Source organism: Cibotium barometz, chromosome 42, assembly GCF_041138505.1.
Source record: "Cibotium barometz isolate CiBa-2024 chromosome 42, ASM4113850v1, whole genome shotgun sequence".
In the NCBI taxonomy this organism is placed as follows: domain Eukaryota; kingdom Viridiplantae; phylum Streptophyta; class Polypodiopsida; order Cyatheales; family Cibotiaceae; genus Cibotium; species Cibotium barometz.
The window spans coordinates 39489618-39504417 of record NC_141087.1 but is presented as its reverse complement, the minus strand read 5'-3'; the positions used below and the strand labels follow the sequence as shown (position 1 = coordinate 39504417).

The window sequence follows — 14800 nt, the reverse complement described above, 5'->3', positions numbered from 1 at the left end:
AATCACACAAACACAAAGCCAACATATTAATGATTTGTTTGACCACCTCCTTTATAGTGTCTCTTGAAGTTCTCTTTCTTCATACCCCAAGAAATTACATTAGCCAAAAATCACCCCTTTAAGAAGACCATTTAACAAAACATTGGAAAGATATAATAAAACCCTAAAAAATCACATTATCACACAACAATTCCTTTAACTACCTATAATGAGAGGATTTCAAGGATTTATGATAGCTTTTTGGGTTATCGTTTACACTTAGGAGTTTATAATCTAAGAAAATGTATAATTTGCATAAATTTTTTTTGGAGTAGTTGTTGTTTACACTAAAAAAATTTCAATCTAAGAAGTTGTATATCCAAAAGCCTACCCTTCAACCATCTGTATAGATAACTTATTATATTTGGTGACTATTATGATGTTACTTCTAGAATGACTTTTATGGAATATTTTTTATTTGATAATGATACTTTTCTAGGTGCACTTTCTTCTAGATTTGAAAAAATATGAACGTGCTATACCATTATACTAGTGCTACAAATAACACGAAAGTGCTATAGCACAATAGTGCTACTATCACTATAGTGCTACCAAAAAAACAAACATGCAATATCACTATAGTGCTACTAAAAACACGAATGTGCTATAGCATGCTAGTGCTACAAAAAATATAAACGTGCTATACCACTATAGTGCTAACAAAAACACAAACGTGCTATACCACAATTGATATATGCATCACCATGAACATGCTACTCACCACGATCGAGGTATGTACATGATTATTAAATTTGTTTATATGTTTCATTTTAATTTGTACATTTTTGCGAGGTTCTTTCCAACTTATATTGTTTATCAAAATTAGGATGCGTGAGTACCCTTATCCTCTTAATTGCTTGCACCTGTGCATTGTCAACGTACTTTGAAAGAACGTATGTTGTTTCGTTCATGTATAAACATCTTGAAGCGCTTGAACGAAGATGGACATTGCAACCCATACCATTTCTGTAGCACGTATTCTTTGTATGCAAGGCTTTCTGAAGTTTATATGGACAGCTTATAGAGCTTGAACGAGCATGAGCATCAAGCCTATGATTATATTCGATGTGAGAAATCGATGGACATCGACAGAGATCTCAAAGTACATCACAAGGTAGATAATTCCAAATTCATTAACACATTTAAATCTGAGTTAAATGTCATTCATTAAGTCATAGGATTTTCGTGCTCGTTTGTGTGAGTGAAGTTTTTTTTTAAAAATATGCATAAAGTATGGCGGTCTCTCTATATACCTGAGACCTCATCACGGAATAACTCTTTCCAAGTACATCATTAGAAAAGAATTTGAATTATTGGTACCTTTCTAATGATAATTACCTAATAAACACAATAAAGCTGGGGTAGAAAAATAACTCACCTAGATACATAAGCAACTAGGTATCCAAGTTGGAATATGAACAAAAGTACAAGGAACATACTCCAAAATTACGTGCAAAAAACGAAGGCAAATGCTACCGACCATATTAGAGAGTTTGGGAAAATCTCGATTCCCATTTTGGAAGATTAAAAAATGGGGGCACGGTGAATCTTGATAAGATTTTATCAAAACACCCTTATGTGACATATCATTGGAAAACTCTTGAAGAGTAGGTTCTAAATCCACATTCTCCGACAGCTTTGGAATTGGTATACTCAAGATATACCAAAAAGTATATTGAAAAAAAAATTCCCAAAGTAATGGGATTTTTCCAAATTTCCTAATATGGTCATTGTAAACCATGGATAAAAGCATAGAAGCTCCTCGAATCCATAAAAACCATAGTTGATCATAAAAATCTATGCATGCCATCTAATGGTCATAATCATGCCAAAAGAAGCATTAAAATTGGTGGCCAACTCATCAATTCAGAGTATATAAACATGGTGTTGTTCAAACAAAACTCCAAGTAAAAAAAGTGAAACACATGTGTGTAGAACTCATTAAAAAACCCCTAGACACAAGTGATCTAGGCAGAAACTGATGAGTCCATAAAAAATTTAGAAAACATCCAATAAAATCCACCAAAACAAACAATCCAACTAACCCATGATAGAATTTGTCTTAGCCTTAGGAAATTAAGCATAGACCACACTTAAACAAGTGCAAAATAAATTATCATGGAAAAGTGTCAAAGGCGAGACACACTTTGAACGCAGATTCTACCCATCACTGAAGAAAGTAAGGAACATGTCCAACAAAAGAATGGCTAAATAATGGTAAAAAATCATGAAAACATCGTTTAGAATTAATCCAAATAAAAATAACTACTAATACGAGGTACAATTGTATTAATAATATGCAAATAACCCGCGTCTATCTAATGTCACAATGTGAGAACGTACTTCCATACTAAATAACCCTAAAAAAATATTAAATTCTCAAGAAAAAAGAATTATCATGATTTTTTCCTAATTTTTTAGGGCCTCAAAATATGCTAATTTTGAACTCCACCAAACCCCAATCTGTATTTTTCCAAAAAAAAAATAGCAAATAGATTTGCCAAAATACTGAAAAGATGCAGGGGGGAAGAGAGCTTGAGCTCTTGCAAGCACACACACACACTCACAAAACCCTAATAGAGAACACACAAGGTGAGAGGCTGAAAATCTTCTTCTTCTCTACTCAACACTCAACACACCTTATACAAGATAAGAGTACACACTATATGAAAGGTACTCAACCAAATACATACACGGGTTCTCTATAGTGTGAACCCGACTAAATGAGCTGGCGCTATAACTATGCCAGTCTCTAGAGTGGCTGTCACACAGCCTGTCATCCCACTGGCCGCATATCACCCAAGATCTCACCAACCATGCCAGTGGTGTAAGTGTGGGGCCTATCCCCCAGGCGGGTCATCAGTGTCCACCGCCTCACTAGAGCTCGATATCGCAACACTCCCCCTCGAGCTCAACTCCATCTCATGTACACCAAGCGAAGCCCTTAATCTGCGGAGCTTCTCTGTACCCAATGCTTTGGTGAAGATGTCAGCTAACTGATCCTCTGTGCTGACATAAACAAGGTCAAGGTCTCCTGCCAAGACCTTCTCTCTGACGAAGTGGTAGTGGACCTCTATGTGCTTCGTACGAGCATGAAAGACTGGGTTCCTGGCCAACTGTATACTGCTCATGTTGTCACAGAAAATGACAACTTGTCTATCCACTGATAGACCCAAATCTGCAAGTAGCTTTCTCAACCAAGCTACCTCACATGCTGCCATAGCAGCTCCTCTGTACTCGGCCTCCGTACTCGATAGAGCAACCGTAGGCTGCTTCTTGCTGCTCCAAGTCACAGCAGCACTCCCCAAAGAAAACATGAATCCACTGGTAGATCTTCTGTCTGAGATACTACCAGCCCAATCAGCATCTGTGTACCCATGTACACATATCTCTGTCCCAGTCTCATAGAATAGTCCACAATGTAAAGTAGACTTCATATACCTCAGTATGCGTCTCACAGCATCCAAATGCGGTTTCCATGGAACCTGCATAAACTGACTCACCAACCCAACAGCATAGCTCAAATCTGGTCTGGTGATCGTCATGTAGATCAAACTTCCTACTATGCTCCTGTACATAGTAGGATCCTCCAAGATCTCTCCTGAATCTGCACTCAACTTGCCATTCTGATCCAATGGCATAGAAATAGGCTTACAGCCTGTCATACCATACTTGGACAACATGTCCAAGCCATACTGTCTCTGCAGTAATCCAATACCATGTGGTGACCTAATCACCTCAATGCCCAAGAAATATCTGAGCTCCCCCAGATCCTTCATCTCAAACTTCTGTCTAAGCAAGATCTTTACATCAAAGATCTCTGCATCATGGTCCCCCGTAATGATCAAGTCATCTACATAGATGACAACAAGCACAACTCCTCTATTACCATGTCTCACATACAATGAGAAATCTGCATTGGCTACATGAAAGCCAATAGTGACAAGATATTCGGAAATCTTGTCAGACCATGCTCTTGGTGCTTGCTTTAAGCCATACAAGGCTTTCTTCAACCTGCAAACATGCTCGGGGTGACCCACATCCTCATATCCAGGTGGCTGCAACATATACACCTCTTCTTGCAAATCCCCATGCAAGAATGCATTCTTTACATCCATCTGATGTAAAGACCATTTCTTTGACGCAGCCACTGCTATCACAACTCTCACCGTTGCCATCTTGGCAACTAGGCTGAAAGTTTCCTCATAATCAATCCCATATGTCTGCGCATATCCTTTGGCTACCAATCTAGCCTTGTACCTGTTTATGCTTCCATCACTGTTATGTTTAACTTTGTACACCCACTTGCATCCAATGGCTTTCTTGCCTTCAGGCAATTGCACTAAATCCCAAGTTTCATTTCCATATAGTGCATCCATCTCCTCATCCATAGCTTTCTCCCAACACACATTTCCAATAGCCTCATCAATGCATGTGGGCTCAACAACCTGCACAACCTTTGCCATATATGCATAGTGATGTGCCACATAACCATCATAGGTAAATCTCTGCACAGGATTTCTAACTCTCCCAGATCTTCGCAGCTTCTCATTCATGGCTTCCATAGCCTTCTTTACACCAGGTGTTCTCATAGCTGGGATCCCAAGCTCCTCATCAAGGCTCATGTCTGAGCCACTAGACTCTCCATCAACATGAGAATGCCCTGCAGAAATGTCAGGCATACCAAGGGGCTCAACCACTTTCTCTTTTCCTTTTCGTGATGTACTAATCACATTTGCAGGGCTGGTATTATGACGCAGCCTGCCACTCCATGGTCTATCAACAGACCCACTAGATGAGGACTCTCCTGGTCCACTCAAAGACTGTGATTGCTGACCTGCATTCTGTGCAACCACACTTCCACTCACATCAGCCCCAACAGCTTCTTTTTCAGCAGCATACCAGCTGCTCATCTCATCAAAGACAACATCCCTGCTTACCCTCAACTCACGTGTAGCAGGGTTATAACACCTGTATCCCTTTTGCTCAAGGGAATATCCAATAAACACACATTTTTCAGCTTTCGGATCCAGCTTAGTTCTCAGCTCATCTGGCACATGCACATATGCAATGCATCCAAAAACTTTCAGATGAGACAAATCTGGTTTTCTGCCAGTAAACCTCTCCTCTGGAGTTACATCATGTATGGCTGCAGTTGGAGTCCTATTCATGATGTATACTGCTGTAGAAACAGCCTCAGCCCAATAGCAATGCGGCATATTCTTCTCTTCCATCAATGCTCGCGCAATCTCAGCAATGTGCCTGTTTTTCCGCTCAGCAACTCCATTTTGCTGCGGAGTGTATCTGCATGTGAACTGTCTCCGAATACCATTCTTCTTCAAAAATTTAGAGAACTCATTGGAGAAGTATTCTCCCCCTCCATCTGACCTTAGGCACTTAACATATTTCCCTGTTTGCTTTTCAACCAAAACTCTGAAATTCTGAAAGTGAGTGAACACCTCACTCTTCTCCTTCATGAAATATACCCACACTTTCCTTGTGTGGTCATCAATGAAAGTGACATAGTACCTGCAGCCTCCCATAGACACGGTCTTCTAGGACCCCATACATCTGAATGCACAACATCTAGTGCATTTCTGCTCACATATCTGTTACGTGGAAACACATGCTTTGTTTGCTTCCCAAATTGGCATGCTTCACATATTTTCTGCATACCTTCCACTTTAAATTTTGGCAGCCCTGTCACAATTCCTTTTGTCTGCATAGACTTCAATCTCTGCACATTTACATGTCCAATTCTTTTATGCCATATGTCTGTGTCTGCAACAACTCCTGAACCATTTGCAAACATCACAGCACTCATTTAGGCATGTCTACATCCAACGTAAACATTCTGCCCACTCTGTTGCCTTTTGCAACCAACCTGCACTTGTCTTTGAAATCTTCAACATAACACCCATCAGGGTTAAACCGAACCTGCAACCCCTGCTCAATCATCTGGCCAACTGAAACCAGATTCTTTGTTATGTTCGGTACATGAAGTACATCTGCAAGGTACTTCACTTTGCCATCCTGCATAGATAATGGCACATCTCCAACGTGGGCAATTGGATGAGCAGTGTCATCCCCTGTTTCCACAAAACCTGGTCTTTCCGGGTTATTCATCTCCTTGAACCACTCCCCATGACTCGTCATGTGGTTCGAAGCGCCTGAATCCACATACCATACATTATCTTTTTGTGCTGCATCAACATTTTCAGACATGGCATTTACAACATGCTGCATAACAAACAACCTTTCATTGTCCTCATTATTTCTGCTTGAGGATGCATAGTTGTTTTGCTGCACTTTCCCATTTTGCATGTCAGCCTGCTTCTTATAACATTCTGACTGCACATGTCCTGGCTTACCACAATAGTAGCATTCACGTGCATCATTATATTGCCTTTGCCAATTTCCACGGCCTCTTTGACTCCCCCTGCCTCTGAATTTGCCTCTTCCACCTGCGTGTTGTTGTTGTTGTTGATTTTGGGACTGTTACTGCTGCTGCTGCTGCTGGCCATAATTCTGATTTCCTGTTCGGCCACCTCCTTGACCGCGTCCACGGCTTCCTCTACCTCGTCCTCTTCCTGAACTCGTGTAGAAGGCCTGTTGCTCTGAACTGTTTTTGCTTTGTGAAGACTGTTGGTCTTCACCCAAGTTCTTCTCTTCGATAATCAGCATAGACACCAAATCTGTAAAGTTGGGAATGTTTTCCCGAGTCTGAATAGACGTCTTGAACGCCTTGTATTGTGGCCCGAGACCACGTAGACAGACTTCCACCTTGTCATCATCATCTACTGACACACCAATAGATGCAAGGGATTCCACAATACCCTTTATGTTCTAGTCTTTAAACTCTTTCACATCTGCAGCTGTAGGATTTATGTCCGGTATCTTCGGTGCCTCTTCATGTTCACCTTCTATGTAGTCCCAATAGCCTTTTCCCATCAGGAAATTAGTCAACCTGAACCTCCAAGCATGGAAGTTATTCTTATCCAGTTTCTCAGCCACAATCTGTGTTATGCCATCATTAGACATCTTGCGAAACACACAATTTTACCAGAAACTGCACTTTGGTTTTTCTGCACAATGCTGTATTTTCTGCACAGCGTTACTGCAGTCTACTCAAATGTCACAACCAGTGACCTCAATGTGCATACATACACCCAATGGCAACTGTAGACCTCTTTGCAGCATCCACAGTGTCTGCACAGTCAATCTGTCTTCCTGCAGTTCTTAAAACAGAGTTCTGCAGAGAATTGATGACTTACCCGCGGTGCTCGAAATCGCCTGCTTTCTGAAAAACGGAGGTACAGACGCGCCCGAAACGCGTTTTCGGCCCGAAAATGTAGTCCGAAGGACGGTATAGTTGCCGTGTAGCTTTACTCTTGCGAAGAAAGCTCATCAGAGATCGTTTGCGGGTGCCTCCCGACAAGGGTGTAGTCACCAACACAATAGGGAAGAGTAGTTGAAGCTCTTACCCTTGTACCGCTTCTTGTGGTTCTCTTGCTTGCAGCTCAGCCCTTAGCACGAACCAGGCTCTGATACCATGAAAAGATGCAGGGGGGAAGAGAGCTTGAGCTCTTGCAAGCACACACACACACTCACAAAACCCTAATAGAGAACACACAAGGTGAGAGGCTGAAAATCTTCTTCTTCTCTACTCAACACTCAACACACCTTATACAAGATAAGAGTACACACTATATGAAAGGTACTCAACCAAATACATACACGGGTTCTCTATAGTGTGAACCCGACTAAATGAGCTGGCGCTATAACTATGCCAGTCTCTAGAGTGGCTGTCACACAGCCTGTCATCCCACTGGCCGCATATCACCCAAGATCTCACCAACCATGCCAGTGGTGTAAGTGTGGGGCCTATCCCCCAGGCGGGTCATCAGTGTCCACCGCCTCACTAGAGCTCGATATCGCAACAAATACCAATTTCTAGGAGTTTAAAAAATAATTTCTAGAAATTTCTAATTTCTCTTGAGAATCCCATCATTCACGAAATTTCCAGTTCCATCCGACAATTCTTAAATCCAATGAAAATTTATAATTTTAATGGATTTTCTAATTTTTTGGATAGAAAATAGATTTTTAAAGGAATTTAAATGGTCACGGGCGCCCGAATGGACACACCACATGCCAATCACCAACCCCACATTTTCCAAAAATTTAAAATAACCTTTGTCTTACTTTTCACTAATTTTTTTAAAAAAAAATTAATTTATTCCGAACGCATTAGAATACGAACGGTAAAAAAATTTCGGAATCCCCATGATCTTCTCGAAATATGGAAAGCCAACAGTTTTAGGAAAATAAAAACACCAAAAAAAAAATTCAGAATGTGAAAGATCAAAAGTTTTCGGAATCTGAAAGGTGAAAAGATCACCAGAATTCAAAAGATCAATAGGTTTCCCGGGAATGCGAAAAGCCAAAAGGCTCCAAGAGAAAATAAATTCAAAAAATTTAAGAGGATTTTTTTCCTCAATTCTCATATTTTCTCCCTTTTTTCCAAGCTTTGAAAAGCTTTTTTTAATTAAATAAAAAAACATTTTTAAATAATTAAAAGCTTTTTTAAGCTTAAAAGGTTAAAAAAATGAATACATGATGGGGGGGGGCGATTTTTGCCTGCCCCCCCCCCCCCCCCCCCCGCGTGCGCAAATTGTGTGAGAGAGAGGAGAAGCCTCTCTCCTCCCCTTCAACTCCATTTCAATCTACTCTCTCACCACCCCCTCTTTCTTTGTTAATAGAGAGGAGAATTAAGCAATAATTATTTTTTTCTTAATCATAATTAAAAATTAATTATGATTAATGTTTAATAAAACTATGCCTATTAAGACATGCGGGAGAGGAAAATAGAATAAAAATTCAGAATTCAGAGGAGAAGAGAATTCCACACACATGGGAGAGCACTCCATGCATCAATTGGCTACCTTACTCTACATTTTAGTAGAAATTTATTGATAGTAGCACCGTGGAAAAACCTGCCAAAATGCATTAAAAATATATTTTTTCCATAAAAATGCTCTAAAATTTTAAAACAAATTAGGAAAACTTTTCAAAAATTGTAGAAATTTAGGGAATTCCCTCTACCACAAATATCCATAGTAAAATGTGTGGTATTTTGGTAAAAATTTCATAAATGCTTATTTTAAACCAAAAAATTAGGAAAAATAGCATTGAACTCATGGAATTCCCCCGCAAACATCGATTCGTCCATTGAATAGAAGAAAAATGCATTTCAACTGCCATATCGACCATCCACGTGATAATCATCAAAACAAATCAACAAAATAATATTTTTATTTAGTAAATATTAAAATTTACTTTAAAAAATACTAAAAATTAGAATAAGAAAAAACAACAATAATTAACTAGAGATTCTATGATACCATTGTTAAAACCCTAAGATCTCTCTAGATAATTGTTATATATAAACTTGCATAAATCAGGCATAATCTCATACACCCAACCACCCCCGAGCCCAAGGGATGCACACATGAATTACAATGAAGTACCTCATACCTTTACCTTGATGTCCCATACCACCAAAAGGTATGACTCCAATCTAGCAGCATATAGTGTGAAATGGCATGAGAGTAGATACAATCCTCTATACAAGAGAACATCTTATCATAACCTAGCCTTAAGAAAACATCCCTTGAGTGTGCCCCATGTCCCTATTATATAGGAGGGCCCTCAAGTGACTCTTGACTCTCCATTTCGCATGTGTGACCCTTGGATGCCTGACCCTAACCTCAACCCTTAAGGTTAGTTCTAACCCATGCTCCACTAGAGCTTGTTCCCATGCTCCCATATGCTCACAAGCCTAATGTGGGTTAGCCTCCTAGTATATGCACATATAATGTGCACATAACACTTATGATGGTTATGTGACACATCACTATGCTTACATGGCAAAAGTTGTGCAAGTTATAGAACCCACATGTTTTGAAGAAGCTACTAGGAATTTAGATTGGGAGAAAGTCATGGATAAAGAAATGGGGGTGCGTCAATAAAGCGAGCCGAGAGCAGCGAGCCGAGAGCAAAAAATCACACAGAATACAAAAATAAGAGCAAAAATCACACAGAATACAAAAATAGATTATCCCCTTCAAGCGAGCAGATTTGTGCTTGTGCTGCTCTCTAAAACATTGACATAACACTGAACTTAATTATTAAATGACTGAAAACATTGACATAACACTGAACTTAATTATTAAATGACTGAAAACATTGACATAACACTGAACTTAATTAAATCAATCAATATAAGTGTGTTATTTATATAGCGCACAGAGTACAAAAAGTTTAATTGATATTCTCAAAATATTCTCAAAACATTATAAGTATATCCTATAATTGTTGTGGGTGGCTCCTCTGAGATCTTGTGAGCATCTCTTTCAAAATATAATTAGGAATCTTTGGCTGATGGATATGCATATTATTGTTCACATCCTGTCCAAGAATCATCAGGAAAACAAAGTAGATATGTTTGCAGGCAAGATATGGTTTTCTTTTGACCAACCTATCATTGAATTCTGCACACGAACATATTGGGTGGTTTTGAATGGTTACTTCAATGGGTAGGGCTTCTTTGTTCTGGATTTCCCTCACTTTAAATATTTCCTTCTGCCCTTCCATTTGGACATGTCCTCCCATAATTTCTACATTCATATCTAACGCAGCACTGATCTGTGCATATGCAGCTTTCGATATACCTTTTCGATAGGGGTATTTTTGCTTATCTTCCTCAAGAATTTTTTGCTTGTTTTGTTCACTCTCTTGAAGCAAACTATTTGGAATCTGTACACCAATCTCAAATCCAGCTTTTACTAAATCATGAGCTTCCCTGACTTTCAAGTGTGTACCTGTTGCTATTGGCCAAACATTAGGAACACTTGCAGGTGGATGTAAGATTGTCTTTATAGGCTTCCAAGTGTGTCGAACATCATTATTACAGAAATAGCAGTACTTTTCTTTCCTCCAAGAAGATAATTGACAATCACTCCAAAAGCATGGTGCCACTTCTCCGCCTCGTAGCTTTCTGCTACATTTTTTTCCTCCTACCCAATGGTTACATTCTACTCTATTGAAGATCGGAATCCTGCGCAATGCCCACTTTGTCTGATGAATATCTTGCTCTAATGATTGAAGTGCTACGTCACCTTCTTCTGGATTTATTGATGCTTGCCCTTTTTCATGCTTATCCACTGTCACATAAACAAACTCTGGTCGGTGGCTAGAGCTCCCTACATTCCCCTCAAGCTCCTCATGAAGTGGACGTTTAGCTCGAATAGTCTTTTTCTCACCCTTGAAATTTATCCTGTTTGTAAACATTGGAGTGCCCATCACTGCATCATCAATTGCCCTTGAAGTAGCAGCTGGAGAAGGGCTTGAAGTTTGTCTGGAAAGAGCTCTCTCAATTAATATCTCTAGGTCAGGCCCTCCACCTATATATTTTCCTTCCATAAAAGCCATTTGACGAGCACACTGGAAGTAAGCATTGATGAGATCTGAAACACATGCATCGTACAAACTAATTTTATGTTTGTATCCTTCTCCTGCTAGCCAACTAGCATGCTTGGCTTCAGAGAGGTTCGTCCGTGGTACCAGAGCATTTACAATAGGCTCACCATCCTGTTCATTGAAAACCCATTGCACAAACATAAACCCAAACCAGTAGGTTTTTTAATTACTGCTATTGAATTAAGTTCATAGAAAAAAAAAACATACATAACATACCTTAATAATAAAATGACCCCAACGACTTGCTCTATAGTGCCACCAACTAAGCCAACTATCTAGCTTGGGAATGTTTCTGTCTGCTGCCTTTCCTGTTGCCCACCATGCACATATCTTACGGAATTGCACTAAAGCATCCTCTTTGGTTGGTGCAGTCCTCCACCTCTCACACATTTCATTGTGTTTTTCCATATGTTGAGCATATATATACTTTTGTGTATGCACTCGAAGATTGTCCTTCCAATGAAAAAGGCAAGATCTCTCCTTTCCTACCATCTCATCTCCATTGTTATATACTGACCTAATAGCATTCCAATTTGCACCTGCTTCGTCGGCCATGAAGCCAAAAAAGTTTGCTGATTTCCCAATATGGTCGATCATAACTGCATTCAAATTTTCCCAAAACATTATCTGTGCTGTCTCATCCTCCTCTCTAAACTCACAAGTTGCAATTGTGAGTAGCTCTCCAATCCTGCAAGAAGAGTATTTGGAAGATTATTGTATTGTAACAACTCAGTCGAACAGTCATTTCATTTTGAAAAGAGAATAAAAATTAAAACATACGTGTGATCATACACATGTGCACCCATTGTGTGCCAATCATTCTCCACTCGGTGTACATGATCAAAACAAACCCATGAATGTCGAAGGTCTCGATCCCCCGCAGCATCCATTCTATTGACAATATCAACGCCAGAGCCAGGGCCAGTTGTGGACATCTTGAAAAGATAGCACCTCTCATCACTTTTGGTTGCTTGCAAGGGAAACCTTGATCCGTGGAAGAACTGAAAGTGGCATTTTCTTTTTAACTCTAGGATAGCCTCAAATCCATCACCTAGTGCTCGACTTGTCTTTCGACTTTGCATTACCATCTGCTTCACCCTACATTTACCAAGTTGGTTAAGAAATTACATACATATATATATATATATATATATATATATATATTCAATAGAGAAGAACTTACTTTTTGAGATTTATTAAAGATATTAGCTCTTGAGACATCTCCTAGAGTTCCCTCTCTGACATAAACTCTCCAATCACTTTATCATCGTCAGTGAAAGCCTTCAAAACGAACTCCCTGGCAACAATCATTTGTACCTTTCGTGGACCCGCATTATGGTCCATCTGAACAACACGAGCTACTAAGGCTTTAATGTTTCGCATAGATGCTCGACACATGCCTCTAGCAATTGTGTGTGTATGTTTCCCATAGTGAAGGAACAATCTACTATGGGAGTGATCTTTAGGCATAAAATAGTAGGCAGACACTGAACATGTTTTTATGCACATTGGAACATGCTTACAAAAGAAACACTCTAAGTTTCCATAACTTCCCAAAGCCAAACATCCTTCATTTGGGGATTTCAATAATTGGCCATTCCAATGGAGCCTATTCGGTGATTTGTTTCGAAATCGATAAGTGCATCTTTCATTCATACACTGGAAGGTACCCCCACAAAAACTCTTTCTCAAAATAAAAGATTTATTAGTTCTTGTTTGTGTCTGGGGTTTTGTCCATGCATTTCCTTCATATTTGTGCTCCATACCCTCCATGCCCTTCCCATCTAAAAGCTCATAAATGCAATTTTCTTCATACTTCTTAGGGAGCTCCTTGACTTTTCCTTTGAATGTGCATTCATTTATAATATTATGGAATATGTCATTGGGCGGCAAAGTACGAACAATTTGGAAGGCAGATACTGCAGTGTCAAATGCAGGATCACCTTCCTCAATGTCAATTAAATTATCTGCATGCACCACCTTTTCCATGTCCTCTTCATCCAAGTCACTAGGAAAAAAATCAACAATCCAAAGTCAACAATTGAAACAAGAAAGATAACCTCACTATATTTTACCATGTTTCAAAAGTTGAAATGACTCACATAGGTGAGGTCTTGCTGCCAGATCCAGAAGGAATATCCCCAGGGGTAGGGAGTGGTGTTGATGTAATGGCTACTTTTGCAACATAAAATGATGACAGGGTATTATCTAAGATATAATACCCATGTTCACCAATCCCATGGTACAAGGGAATTGTCCCTATGCTCTCAAAACCATCATCAGTTTGCAATAGACCTTCAATAAAAATTTCATGTTCTGCACCTAGTTTTTCTTTCATTAATTCGGCTGATAATAAACATTTCCCATGTGAAAATGACAGTCTAAAAAGAGGGCCTCCAACTTTGTGTAGAAAAATCTGAACATCTGACTCAGAATCCCTACATTTCAGGAATACATTCCAAAAGAAAGTATAATGTGAGCACACATATCCAAAACAAAGTAATACTATATACATTACACGTGAGAAAAAGAAAGTATAATATTCAAAACAAAGTAATACTATATACATTACACGTGAGAAAAAGGCATAGGCTTCCTTTGGAATGAAAGTCTAATGAAAGGACAAGCTGGAAAAGCTATTTTTTAGTATATTTACTCACTAGTTTGAAAGACTACTAAAACAGACTATTTCTAGATGTTGCAATCAATCAACTCGTGGTAAAACTCCTTCTTCTCTTTATATGTTATTTCTCATGCACTGTTTTGCCATTGCTTCTTATTAGGTTGCCATTGCTTCTTATTAGTTCACCCTCAAGCTGCTCTCAGACCACCCTCCTCTTAAGATACAATGGAGCTGCTCTGTCTTTCTATTTATATATTACTATCTCTAGTTTTCTCAACATTTTCAGAGGGTGATACCTCTGAAGAAGAAAATAGTGAAATTAGTGAAAATAGTGAAATGGCTCCAGAGGAGCCAGATACCCCACCCGCTGAATGGTATGAGAGCTGCCATGATGGAATCGCAGATAGCGATTCCACCATAGAATATTCTCGGGTGGACTGGTACAATTTTCCTTTCGAGGAAGAAGAAGAGGAAGAGGAAATACAAGAGGAGGAAGAGGAGGAAGAGGAGGAATATGAAGAAATGCCTGAAGAAATGCCCGAGCAGGAAGAGGAAGCAGAACATAAAGAAATGCCCATTGAAATGCCCGAGGCAGAC

The 14800-nt window shown here is 39.4% G+C and overlaps 1 protein-coding gene across 1 annotated transcript; it reads right to left on the bottom strand.

Moving 5' to 3' along the window:
* Positions 1 to 10296: 10296 nt before the first annotated feature.
* Positions 10297 to 13569, bottom strand: LOC147614462 (uncharacterized). The gene is made up of 5 exons (XM_086780538.1): positions 13347 to 13569; positions 12417 to 12471; positions 12120 to 12268; positions 11797 to 11888; positions 10297 to 11691 (listed from the first exon to the last, which is right to left on the bottom strand). Exons 1-5 carry the CDS (start codon positions 13567 to 13569, stop codon positions 10408 to 10410), a joined length of 1803 nt encoding a protein of 600 aa, XP_086636664.1. The 3' UTR covers positions 10297 to 10407.
* Between the last annotated feature and the right edge of the window lie 1231 nt (positions 13570 to 14800).